Here is a 12,550-nt window from a genome sequence, read left to right as displayed (position 1 = left end):
TTCTTAATAACTTTTAGTTTTCTTATTTTAATATTATCAATAATGTGCCTGCCATGGTTTGTTCTAATTATTTGTGTTTTATTGCAGAATTGATGACAGACTCCAAGTCAAAATCACCGACAACTCCTTATCGCGTGATCTATTTCCAAATGATTACTTCTGCCTGCAGAATCAAGAAAGCAAACCCGTCAAATGGATGGCTCTGGAGAGTTTGCTCTATAATCAATACTCCGCTGCATCTGATGTGGTAAGTGCAATAAGAGTTTATAATATTTTGATTTATGAAAGTTTTTGAATTCCTGAATTCAAAAACTAAAGTTTTTGCTGTGTAACTTGACTGTATATTACCTAACAGTGAACAGGCTAGTTTAATCTATAGAGGCTTGGCACTTGCTGATTACTACTGTCAACTCTAGTTCATAGACTTTGTTTTCTGAATAATTATTAAGATGCAGATTTTTTAAATGTCGAGGAAATTTTTGAAATGCGTCGGATCAATATTAAACGCTGATTGATTAATAAATCGACTACAGGACAAGAAAACTTGATTCCCTTTCTTGTTTATTAAATAACGGTTAATAAATGAGGAGCAGACTTTCTGTCCATTTTTAACATTTTTCAGGAAGTGAGAAAACTGCTACCCAATTATTAATAAAGTTAAAATAAAAACACAAAATATGAATAAATGTACTTTTTTATTATTAATTTATCCTATTTATAAGTTTCTTTAAGCTTTATTAGTTTTTTTCAAAAAAAAATTATTGAAGGACAAAACGCCATTTGGTTGTCTTTAAATGACAAAATCTAGTTTGGTTGTCCCTAAATGATTAAAATAAAAATATGAACTGAAAATGCATTTCTGCGTGTTTGGAATGCAATATAGTAAAAAAAATCATATGACATGTATGTCGTCCTCCAGAAGACAGCAATATTCTTCTTCATCTTTACATTGATCGCAGGTCTGGTTTTTTTCAATTGTTTTTTTTTTCACGATACTGCTCTTTCAAAATTGGATCCAACCAAGTTAACTCTGGATCTAATGCCCATTCTTTGCCTGATAAACTAACTAAAAATTTTCATAAACTATCCAGTTTTTTCTTCTTAACAGCATGCTTCATTGGCAATTCCGGCAGTACTATGTTACTTAGTTTTTTCTGTGGTTGAATTAAACTTGAAAACTTTTTAGAAGGGTCATCATTTCTATACAATACCTTTGTTTTATACAAGATTTTACTTTTCCCAGCAGTTTGTTTACCTCGAGTTATGATTATTCTTTTGGCTCCACTGATACCTATATCTTTTTTGAGTGACAGTGCTGCATGTTTTATGTCATAAAAAGTCCTATCAGAGCCCAGCTTGCGTACTTGTCTTTACTTAGAATAGATTTCATTTACGTCATCGTAATTGTTTTAATAGTTTTTGGGACAATATTCAAAAGCCACAAGGTGAGTGCATGTACTATGTGGGAATTTTTATTCTGACTCCCACATCCATCCGAAAACAATTTAGATGTTTAATATCTGGGTCAAAATCAGTCTTTTTTAGAAAGTCAGTCAACGCGGAACTTATTTCTACCATACCTCTTCCTGATTCATGCTCAAACCATGTATAAAAAACAGGGGTTTTTGTTAAAATATTTGTCATACGAAATGCATAAAAAGACAGTTGCTGAGCATATAATGCTTCCGTAATAGGCGCTTATAGGAGATTTTGGACCTGTTGCAGATCAAAGCAATATGCCACGCTATCAGCAGATTCCTCCTTTATTGATTTAAAAAACTACTTTGCTCGCGTCTTGTGAATAGTTAAATCCTTATTTTTTCTTGTTTCTCTATTTGTATCACCCACAACATGCTGACCTCTACTAATTTCAATATTAATATTGTAATTGGAAACGTCATATAGTGTTTATTCCTGAATGTCTGATGATAAAATAAAGTCGTTCAATGGTAAAAAAGCATTGCACGCAAAATAGCGCTATTTGTGTCTTGCTACTGGACAAAATGCGTTTTGTTTGTCTTAGTCATTTTTGAAGCCAAAAATATACGTGAAATATTACGTTTAGAATATCTAGGAGTATGTAAATTAATAAATGATGTTTTGACGAATCCGACACACCACCTGGAAGTCAGAATGTGAAAATATGGACAAAGTGCGATTTGAAAGTCTGCTCCTCAAATAATTATACCAAAGTTTATGCAAGAATACTTTGAGTAAAATTAGAGCACAATCATTTATCAAGTCAAAAATCTGAAACACTGATATACAGTTTGAGTCAAATGCCTATAGTGGTATTTTAATGTTTTTGTGTGTTTCACGTGTTTTGATCAAAGTTACGTATTTTGTTTTGTTTAAAAAAACGGAACTATACTGTTAAATCTATAAAAATTGCAGGGTGATCACAAGAAATTTAATACTCCGGTATTTTATATCCATCAGTGTATTTCGTACTCCTCAAAATTCGCCTTGTACACGAAATGGACCTAAACCAACTAATTATTTCTAACCTCACGGATCGCTCGTAGTCAGTCTCTTAGTAAGCTTCATATGTTTATTCAGACATGAAAATTAAAACAAAATAACACATATTATTCCTCGATAATTACGGTAATATGCATAATAAGAAACAACATTAATGACTTGAGTAATAACGCGGGAGATTATCGTACAGGAAACTTGAGCTTCAGTGTATGATTATGGTGGAAATCTCTTTAATATTTACACCTTGGAGATGATATCGGGTGATGCAGAAATTAGATACTCCGTGGGCAGATCAGCACAAGGATTGCTGTTTAAATATTCATAACTAAGTATTTATTTTATTTATCGTATGACTCTTGTCACATACATACATTGTATAGAACATAATACATTTATTACAAGTTTAAAGACGTACACCTAAATTATATTTACTAATTATGACATATGTACATCTAATTATAAGTCTAATTTACATTTACAAGGTTTTGTAAATCCTCTCTCTAAGTCTAAACTGTATCATAGACCGCTGTTAGGTCTATGAACGCGGCAGCAATTTTAATTTTTCACTAAAACCCGGCATCAATACTGGTGGTAGTGAAAGAAATTTATCTGTGCTATTTCTTTTTGGTCGGAAGTCTTCCTGTTCGATCAGTATTGCTTCACTGAGTTTTGTGCTGACTCAATTGAGTTGTTCTGATATTGCTGATAATAGAGCTATTGGTCTGTAGCTTTTGAGGTTATCATCATTTGGCTTGCCAGGTTTTAATAGGGTATTTGAGCATTTAAGTTCTTAAAGTATGTTATCAGTCTTTTTGATGTCTGTGAAAAAGTTAGCCATCCATTCTCTTGCATATTTACCGCTGTTTAGTAAAAATTCGGGAAGAAGATTATCAACACCTGGGACTTTACCTGGTCTTATATCCGTGAGAACTATTGTTATCTCTTCGGTTGTGAAGGGGGGTGAGTATTTGGTTTTTGTGGCAGATATGATCCTGATATATCAGATATGATCCAATTGTATTTTTATTAATTATTCTTGTGTTCCTTATTATGGAAATCCCACTTTCTAGTTTTCTTAGTAGTATCCCATTTTATCTGCTTGATGTTTGAAAGTTCAAGCTTTTTACAGTTTTCGTACATTTTTGTTTCCTCGCTGCATCCAGGCTGTGGAGCAGGTGGTCAACTATTTCTTGATAATCACTTTCAAGGAAGTTCTGTTATAGTTCTTCACTGTTCTGAGACCAACCAGGAATGTATTCATGACCTGGTATGGTCTGGTCGAGACAAAATATACATCAGGGTTATATACTTGCTCTTCATGCAGCGAACATAAAGGTAGGTCAGTCTTTTAGCATCAAACTTGAATGAGAGATGTTCCTGTTTAACCCACTTCACTAGTACGTTTCTATTGTAGTTTAAAATCTTTAAATTGTCACTGTTCATGCTAGCTGTTGTATATAGACAACTGACCGTGTGCGTAGATGACTTAGGCTGACCAGAACACAGCTGGTGGTTTGTAAGTGTTATAAGTAATAATAATGATTTCAATGTTTACAACAACATTACGAGTTCCATCATTAGTGTATAACTCAAACCATTTATTTATGATCAAAATATTGATATAATAATGCTTTTCGAGACACACTTCACAGAAAAACACTACATGCGGATTCCTAGTTACAAGTTGTATCATACAAACCATCCAGATGGTGGAGTACATGCAGGATGGTGCTATAATTATATATGATTCCATAAAACATTATGAATGGGAGAAAACCAAGGATTACTCACAAGCAACCAGCCTAGAAATTAAGGAAGAACATGGACATGAACCGTATCTGCCAAATGCTGCCCAACTAAACATGCCAACAAAAAGAACAAGTCCAGTATTATTTTAACACTTTAGGAAACAAACTTATTGTCGGTGACGATTATAATTCAAATATCCGATGAAGGGCTCTAGACTCACAACAGCAAAATGCAGAGAATTAGTTAAAGCAATGGAAGCAAATGACATACAACAAATCTCTACTGGCGAACCCAACTACTGGCCGTATGATAAAAACAAAACACCTGATGCCATTGACTTCTGCGTCACAAAAGGCATCGATACCAAAAAATTTAAAGCCAAGTCATGTTTTGACTTATCATCAGACCATTCACCGATAGTAACAATTTTCGCAAAAATCTTAGATAAAGAAGAACAACCCACTTTGCATAACAGGAAGACTAATTGCTCTTAATTTAGAGAAAAACTAGATAGAATCTGCGGCAGTCAGTCTAACAAAATCCATACAAATTGCAGCCTGACATGCAACTCTTGGCTATGTATAACCCCCAACAAGAAACAACGTGTCTCTCGCAATTAGGCATCCCGTCAACTGGGTCTAGAAAGCTGCGAAATTAATTCGTCCGAATTTTATCGAAAACAGACGAAAGATCCAAACAAATATCCTTTTTCAGTCGAAAATATGAGAAGTGGTGGTCATCGTCGATTTGGTACATGTACCACAAATGAGCAAATTCCCTAAACTCGTTTCTTTTTGCGTAAAGAGGATTTACCCACACTCCTCTTCTTTATCTACATATCCTGACACATCGATGAATCAATGAAGAATGTTCAAAAAAGAAAAATTCTTCACAAGAATCAGAAAAACCGTTCCGTAGAGCAATAATTACACCATAGAGTTCGGACGAATACTGAGGCAATAGACGATCGGCGTTCGCACGATTTCGTTATAACGACCTTGGTCCGAATTCGCACCCTTGCAGTTCGCAGATTTCCGGATCTAGTGGACGGAAGGCCTTAAACAAAAAAAAAATGGGAGAAAAACGACAAGTATGAAAAAAGTGTCAACAATCAAGAACGGCAGAAAATAAAAAAAATAATTAAACAATAAAAGAGCTAAAAGAATTAATCCACAAAGAAAACCTTGGAATTTAAAAATGGTTAGAAATTGTTAAAAATCCATCTCCAATCGAAGCTACAGATTATTTACTTTAGAAAGCTACAATAAAACTCAAACGGTCCCAACAACATAACCCACCCGTTGAAGATGATGTCAATAACTGGGCTACGATCGATAAAGACAAAGCTGATCTGTTTAACAAGCACCTTCAAAACGTATTTATGCCATATTTTTCTACACTCTCCACAGATTCCTAACAGCATTATTTTAAATGAACCTGACTCATACAATTTACTGCAAACCAAGTAAAATGAAAAAGAATGAAAAAAATCAACATCAAAAAACCTCCATTTTTGATCTAATCTCTGGCAAGATTCTGAATGAAGTCTCGGATAAGTGCATAAAACTAGTAACTTTTATATTCAATGCAATTCTGCTCGCAATTCTACTTGCTTAGCACCTGGAAGGTGGCACAAATTCTAATTACCCTTAAACCCGGAAAAGCCAGAAAATGTATTTTTCTAACTGCCTATGCACAGCAAACTTTTTAAGAAGATGAACTTAGAAGGTTAAAAATAATAATAGACAAAGGTTAAATATTTCCAGAACATCAATTCGGTTTCAGCGATAAGAATGGAACTATAGAACAAGTGTATCGACTGATTAGGTTAACAAAATAAATAAAGATTTAAACGTCAAAAGTTATTGCTTAGCTGCTTTCATTGACATGTCTCAGATATTCGATAAGGTTTGGCATACAGGACTGCAAATAAAACTAAAGAAGCTCCTACTCTATTCACATTTTCAATTCTTAAAATCCTATCTGAAAAATAGACACTCCCTGGTGAAACGAGGAACCGAGTACCTACACTGAAATATATCCTATATATTTAGACGTCCCGTAACGTCCTTGGCCCAATACTATATCTCTTATATACAGCGGACATCCCAACAACAACAAGAACAACTAGTAAACCTACACAGAATTCAGTTCACCATAGAAAACAAAAATACTAACTAGTTTCAGGATAATTTTATCGTAAAAAAGAGGCAGTATATGAAGCTAAGGTATACAGAAAACCAACCCTTACCAACAGATATTTGAATTATCAGGATCAGTAAATAGTAATATGATATATATATATATATATATATATATATATATATATATATATATATTTAATATACCCAGTAATATGACAGAGCCAGAAATACTTTTACCAATAACAGCCAGAAATAGCAACAATTTCCGTTGTGTAAATGCAGGGCAGCGACATGAATCTTAAATTCTCCTTTCTGCTAAAAAAATTAAACGGGAAACAATGAAACATATTTATAGAAATATAGTGTAGATTGGTACGCTTTACGTGTAGACCTGTGGAACGTTACCAAAGTTAATGGAAAGAAATTTATTATTACGGAAATGTCTACGTGCTGTTTGAGACGAAATTGCGGTATGTCGAAACTTGAGAAGGTCAAATACTAACAAATACGCAACGAAATATATATAGACCACAATATAACTGAGAAGAAACAAAAAAGACAATTAATGTAAAGTAGTCATGTAAAGAGGACACCCACGGAGAAAAAATAAAAGAAGCATAGAAATTTTGGATGTCGTCCAAAATGAATGATGGAAAGATGGAAAACGCCCAATTATCTTTTAAATTGATTGTTAGAATTGTACAAAAACCGGGATATGTCTATTCTGCAATATGGAGATTTCAAATTTGATGCTTGCTATGTTACCAGATCTACCATTTTTTCGGATATCATTAGTCACTTTTTTGACTTATTTTATTTCTTGTAATCTGTTATCAATATATTACTAAACAATATGTTTGAAAGACAGAAAAAGTGGTACAGTGGGAGCAACACCCAGTGGTGAGCACCCTTTACCTATATTTATTTTACATTATCAAATTTTTTTGACTTTTATACAAACAACTATCCCCGATTTAAACAAACTTTTATCTAGTTCCTAGCGGTGGAGAGATCTAGAGGATCCAACCTTTTGCTTTGCGAGAGTTGATAGAAGACTTGTGGAAGTTCAACTGAAATGAAATGCAGTCTAGTCTCAACTAGACTGCATTTCATTTCAGTTGAACTTCCACAAGTGCTCCTGATGATGAGTTGAATATCTCGAAACACGTGTAGAGCAATGGTGGAGTTCCGATTGAAATGAAATGCAATCTTTTACTTTCATATATATATATATATATATATATATATATATATATATATATATATATATGTATTTTTCAAATTATATACATTATATAGATCTTAACCTTTAAAAACTCAAACTCAGTAATTCTCTAGTAACTCTACCTATAATTTTATTCCATTCCTAAATATCAGTACTACAATAACTGACTACATATCATCAATTACATTTTATAGATCAATTTACCATGTTCCTGATTCTTTCTCAATTCTCTACTATCTTTCCACTCCATCTTTCCACTTTATTATATGGATAATACTGTCATAATAATTGTTTATTTTAACTTATTCACTAAAAATTGTACAATGAGAATTCACTCTATAAAATATTGCGGTTACCATAACTCCTAAATAAAAATCAAACAAAAGTGTCATTTTTTTTAGCAAACATTATATTACCTATGCTTACTGTCGACAATTCTTATAAAAAGTTACTAATATTTTGTTACATTTCAAAATTAAATGACGAGAATTACTGAAATATGTATTTATACATCATTGTCAAATTTACATAACATGGATTTGCATAATTTCTCCAAAAAAATTAAAATATATACAATTCCGAGGTACAATTTATGTACAATGTCAATACAATAAGATCTCTAGACGTTTTTTATAGATTTTTTATATTTCATATAAATTGTTTTTGGATGACTTTACAAAAATAGATTTCGTAATAAAATTTGATACTTATCGTATGTTAAATCTTTTGACTGGTTCATCAATTTCATATTTAATTAAAATATCTAAATTAAAATTTATAAATTAATTCAGATGCGAACGGAATTTTGATTTACACAATAAAAATTATGTTATACAAATATCTTTTTAGAATTGAACGTAGAGTAGTTAAGTAAAATAAAGTTTTCGCATTTTTCTCATTTCCCTCCTAACATCTTCATGAAAATCAACCTTCCATATAAGTTTTGGCCTACCTACATATACGTGTACCTCCCATTAATAATAATAATCAATACACATTTTTCACAAACCTTTGTCCCTGTCCCCTTGTCTTTTCAGACAAATCCATATATTGGTTTTAACCCACATGTTACTGAAACTATTTTTTTTTAATTTTACCTTTACTTAAAGGAAATATAAGGAAATGTGTCTTATTTAACGAGAAAATATACTAAAATGATAATTTTTGCATTGGCTGTCAAAATATGCCATGTTTGCCTTAAATGTTTGCCTTAAACATGCCTTAAAGCATTGTTTAGGGTGAAATGGTATTTTACATTTTTCGCACAAAAATTGAACCGTTTTCTTGCAAACTCCGCAACGAGATTGTTATTCTTGATAAACAATTAAATTGTTTATAACATTATATCTCAAATGTAAGACCGTGTAGGGATTCCGCGTTTGGTATCTTTTTTGTAGGTCTCCAGAAGGTTGCAAACTATTTGCCTTTTAAATTCAAGCTGATCAATCCTCCGTCTTTTCGGATTTGTCACCAGTTTAAGAATTGTATTGCTTTGTCATATTTGGTTGGGAAACAAAAATGTGTCTCTTCTCCTTATGAGAAACCCATTTGACTATGTGATGTAGTTTTACTGAACAAAAATTAGATTAAATTGTAACGACACTATTGTCGTGCCTGCGATAACTGTGTTTTTATCTAATCTGTAATCGTAAGTTGCCCTTCCCTTTTTTTTTTCATAGCTGTTGGAGAAAATAGGGGGCATTTTAATGTTCTATTGTGCCTTATTGTACCTGTACCGAAAAGACCTCTAGTTTTTAACTCATTTAGTAGATGCATGGATGAGAAGAAGTTATCAAAAAAAAGGTGGAATCTCGTTTTTGGCCAGAGTGATTAAAGCACATCTGCATAAGACAAAACAACCGACGAACCAAGACCCAAGTTTTTTATGAGGCTGGTATTTGCATTGAATTGCCTTGATACGGTGTAAACCATACAATATAACCTAGACGGAGAGTAACCATCCAAAGGTTATAACCCCAACGAATGGGTTTGTTTCGTACAAATTGTTTCGTAGGGTGCCCTCCAAAATATGGTAGCTTCATCTAGGCTGTGTTCTTGTTTTTTTGTCAAAAAATTTTCGTGTCAAAAAATTTTTATTAATGCATCATATAATGGCCGTATTTTAGCAAACTTGTCTGTTTTGTCCAAACTAATTATTATCACACACATGAAGAATTTTCATTATATGGGAAAAACTATCTCGATAGAGCTTCAGCGACTTTTTTATTCTGACTATCATCACGATTTTCCCAATACATATATCTTTTTGGTAATACCACGTAGCCATTCATAATAAGCACACCCACAAAACACCTAGTTCCATTATCTGTAACATCACTAGTCAAGTTTTTTTGTGCCGCGTATGTATTTGTATATGTTGTGATCATATTGAATAGGTTGTCGTCACAAAATAGCCTAAAGAACTGTAATGGAGTGCAATCTTGTTTGGGTCCGATTTCTGGTCTCCAATAAACATCTTTAGGATGCTGGTACAGATCACCTATAAGCCATTGTGTAGATCCTAGTTTTTCGAGAATAATAGAAGGTTTTGTTTCTTCTTTGCGTAGTGTGGCAAGAGGTCACACTTTCATCTTGATTGTCGAAAATAACTTCCACGTCATTTCTCAGCTGGCTTGCTGGTAAATGGTCTATCGTTAAGACATCCTCGTCTCCTGAATCGCAATCTGTTATATTATCATTTGCATTGTCTGGAGGAAAGATAATTATACCATCAGGAGGGGTTGGAATCTCGTCTGTCTCAAGTTCTGCAAATTTAACGGTTTCCTAAAAAAATAACCATTTTGTAGTGATTATTACTACTATCCTTTTAAAAGAACAAAACAAAAATAGCCGTACACAAGAAATTAGTAACAAAAATCTCAAATCAATATGTCCACTATAATTACTCGTAAGTAAAGCAATCACTAGCAAATCATGTAAAACGCCCAAATTTGATTTGTAATTAAAGAAAACTTACCTCCAATTAGCAACATCAATATTTAATTAAAAAACAAAACAAAACAATGCTATGCCGGTACGTAAACAAACTTTTTTAAAGCGAGCAACTGATGAAATATCTTGATCCATATATTTGACAGTAAAACCCAGAGGGCCATCTATCAAGGGTAAGTTTAAGTTATCAATTTAAAGGAAATAGATCGATTGCCTTTTAAAAGGACAGTTGTAGTACGTGGATTAATCTCAGTTTGCCAAAAGCTCTCCGTGTTACTTTTATTCGTCTTTTAGTTTTGTAGCACTTAAGAGATAGTAAAAGTAAAGGAAGACAAGATCACCCTGTATGTGCACACAAATAAAGAACGTTTTGCCTATTGCTTAGTACGGACAAATATGGGGGGGAGGAGTTCTACAGAAGAGATATTTATAAGAAAATAACATATGTAATTACTATAATCTCAAAACAACGGAATTTTTAGATATAACAGATAAATATTGGGCACAACCCGAAATTTTAAAGGATCTATTGGAAAATCTAATTAATAATATAAAAAAGTAAATATAATGTCACACTAGGAAACTTATTATATTCTTTACGTAACAAAAAAGTTAGTAAGTTCATAAGTTCATCTTATAATGAAGATGAAATAATAAAAAATTAAGAACTAAAAAAGGATACCAAATGGGAGAAAAACAACTTCAAATAATTTGCTATGCAGATGATGCAATACTATTCTCTCAAAGTGAAGATAATTTACAACGTATCCTGCACCAATTTAATATAACCGTCAGAAAAATATGTTAATTTCCCCAAAAAAGACAAAATGCATGGTTATAACAGAAAATTTACAAACAGAACAACTGATAGAGTTTAACTATTTAGGCATCACATTACCTAGCTACGGAAAGCTCGAAACTTGAGTGGAAGATCAAGTAAATAGAGCAAACAGAGCCGCAGGTTAACCGAATAAAACAATATGAGGAAATAAAAATATCGGGAAAGGAACGAAAGACAGAATTTATAAAACAGTCATCAGATCAATAATGACATACGCAGCAGAAACACAACCTGACACAGAGAGAACAAAAAGGATGTTAGAAATAGCAGAGATGAAAACATTTAAAAAAGTTTGTGGTAAGACACTATGGGACAGAGCTAGAAATACAGATATATAACGTAGATGCAAGGTGGAGAGCATCAAGAACTGGCTAAGAAATAGAAGAGTAGAATAGAACGATCATATAAGCCGAATTACAACAAATAGAGTAGTAAAGACGGCAAGAGACGGTTCCCCAATAGGAAAACGATCAGTAGCAAGACCACGAAAACGATGGAACGAAAACTTACTGGAGGCACATTGAAAAACAGATAGAGTCGTGTCTACATAAATAGAAGAAGAAGAAAAAGAAGATCTTATAATAAATATTCTGGAAAATGTCTCCATGCAATAAACAATTACGATTTAGTTATTTGAAAAAGTTAGAGTTAAGATACTTATTATAAAAAAAAAACGTACATATCTTTCGTACCTTGGATATAACTAGGATATATAACTATTAGATATAGCTAGTTTACTGGCGCAAATGATCAAGCAATACAGTTATATACAAGCTTATGAATTTTATCGGTTTAAAGTAAAACAATAATCATGAAGATTTACTAATAATAATAATAATAATAATAATAATACTGAGTAATAATGAGTGAATTTTCCCCTTAGGGGGAGTGAGAGCCGTATGGCTAAATCTGGGATAATAATGCTACAAACAATATTCAATAAATAAAACAGAACATCATACACCATACAACAAATTTGATCAAATATCCATATAGGTAAATAAAAGTGAAATCTTTCTCCCTTCTACTCGTAATTTGACAGGTTACGTCAAAATGAGGAATCTAAATAAAAGTTATCTGGCCTGTAGAGGCGTCCTGTATTTTATTAAACCACACAAATAAAGGACGCAAAATTGGGCATGCGTATGTGTCAAAATG

The 12,550-nt window shown here is 32.6% G+C and overlaps 1 protein-coding gene across 1 annotated transcript in view; it reads left to right on the top strand.

The window, feature by feature from the left end:
• LOC140452389 (tyrosine-protein kinase Dnt-like) overlaps positions 1 to 12,550 on the top strand; it is a 363,670-nt gene that overhangs the window by 281,801 nt on the left and 69,319 nt on the right. The window contains exon 9 of the mRNA XM_072546606.1: positions 88 to 247. Coding sequence (XP_072402707.1) covers positions 88 to 247 — 160 coding nt within the window. The remainder of the gene's footprint in view (positions 1 to 87; positions 248 to 12,550) is intronic.

The sequence above is a fragment of the Diabrotica undecimpunctata genome, chromosome 10 (genome assembly GCF_040954645.1).
Source record: "Diabrotica undecimpunctata isolate CICGRU chromosome 10, icDiaUnde3, whole genome shotgun sequence".
NCBI lineage: Eukaryota > Metazoa > Arthropoda > Insecta > Coleoptera > Chrysomelidae > Diabrotica > Diabrotica undecimpunctata.
Note: the sequence above shows the minus strand (reverse complement) of the source record. Positions and strands in the feature narration are given on the sequence as shown.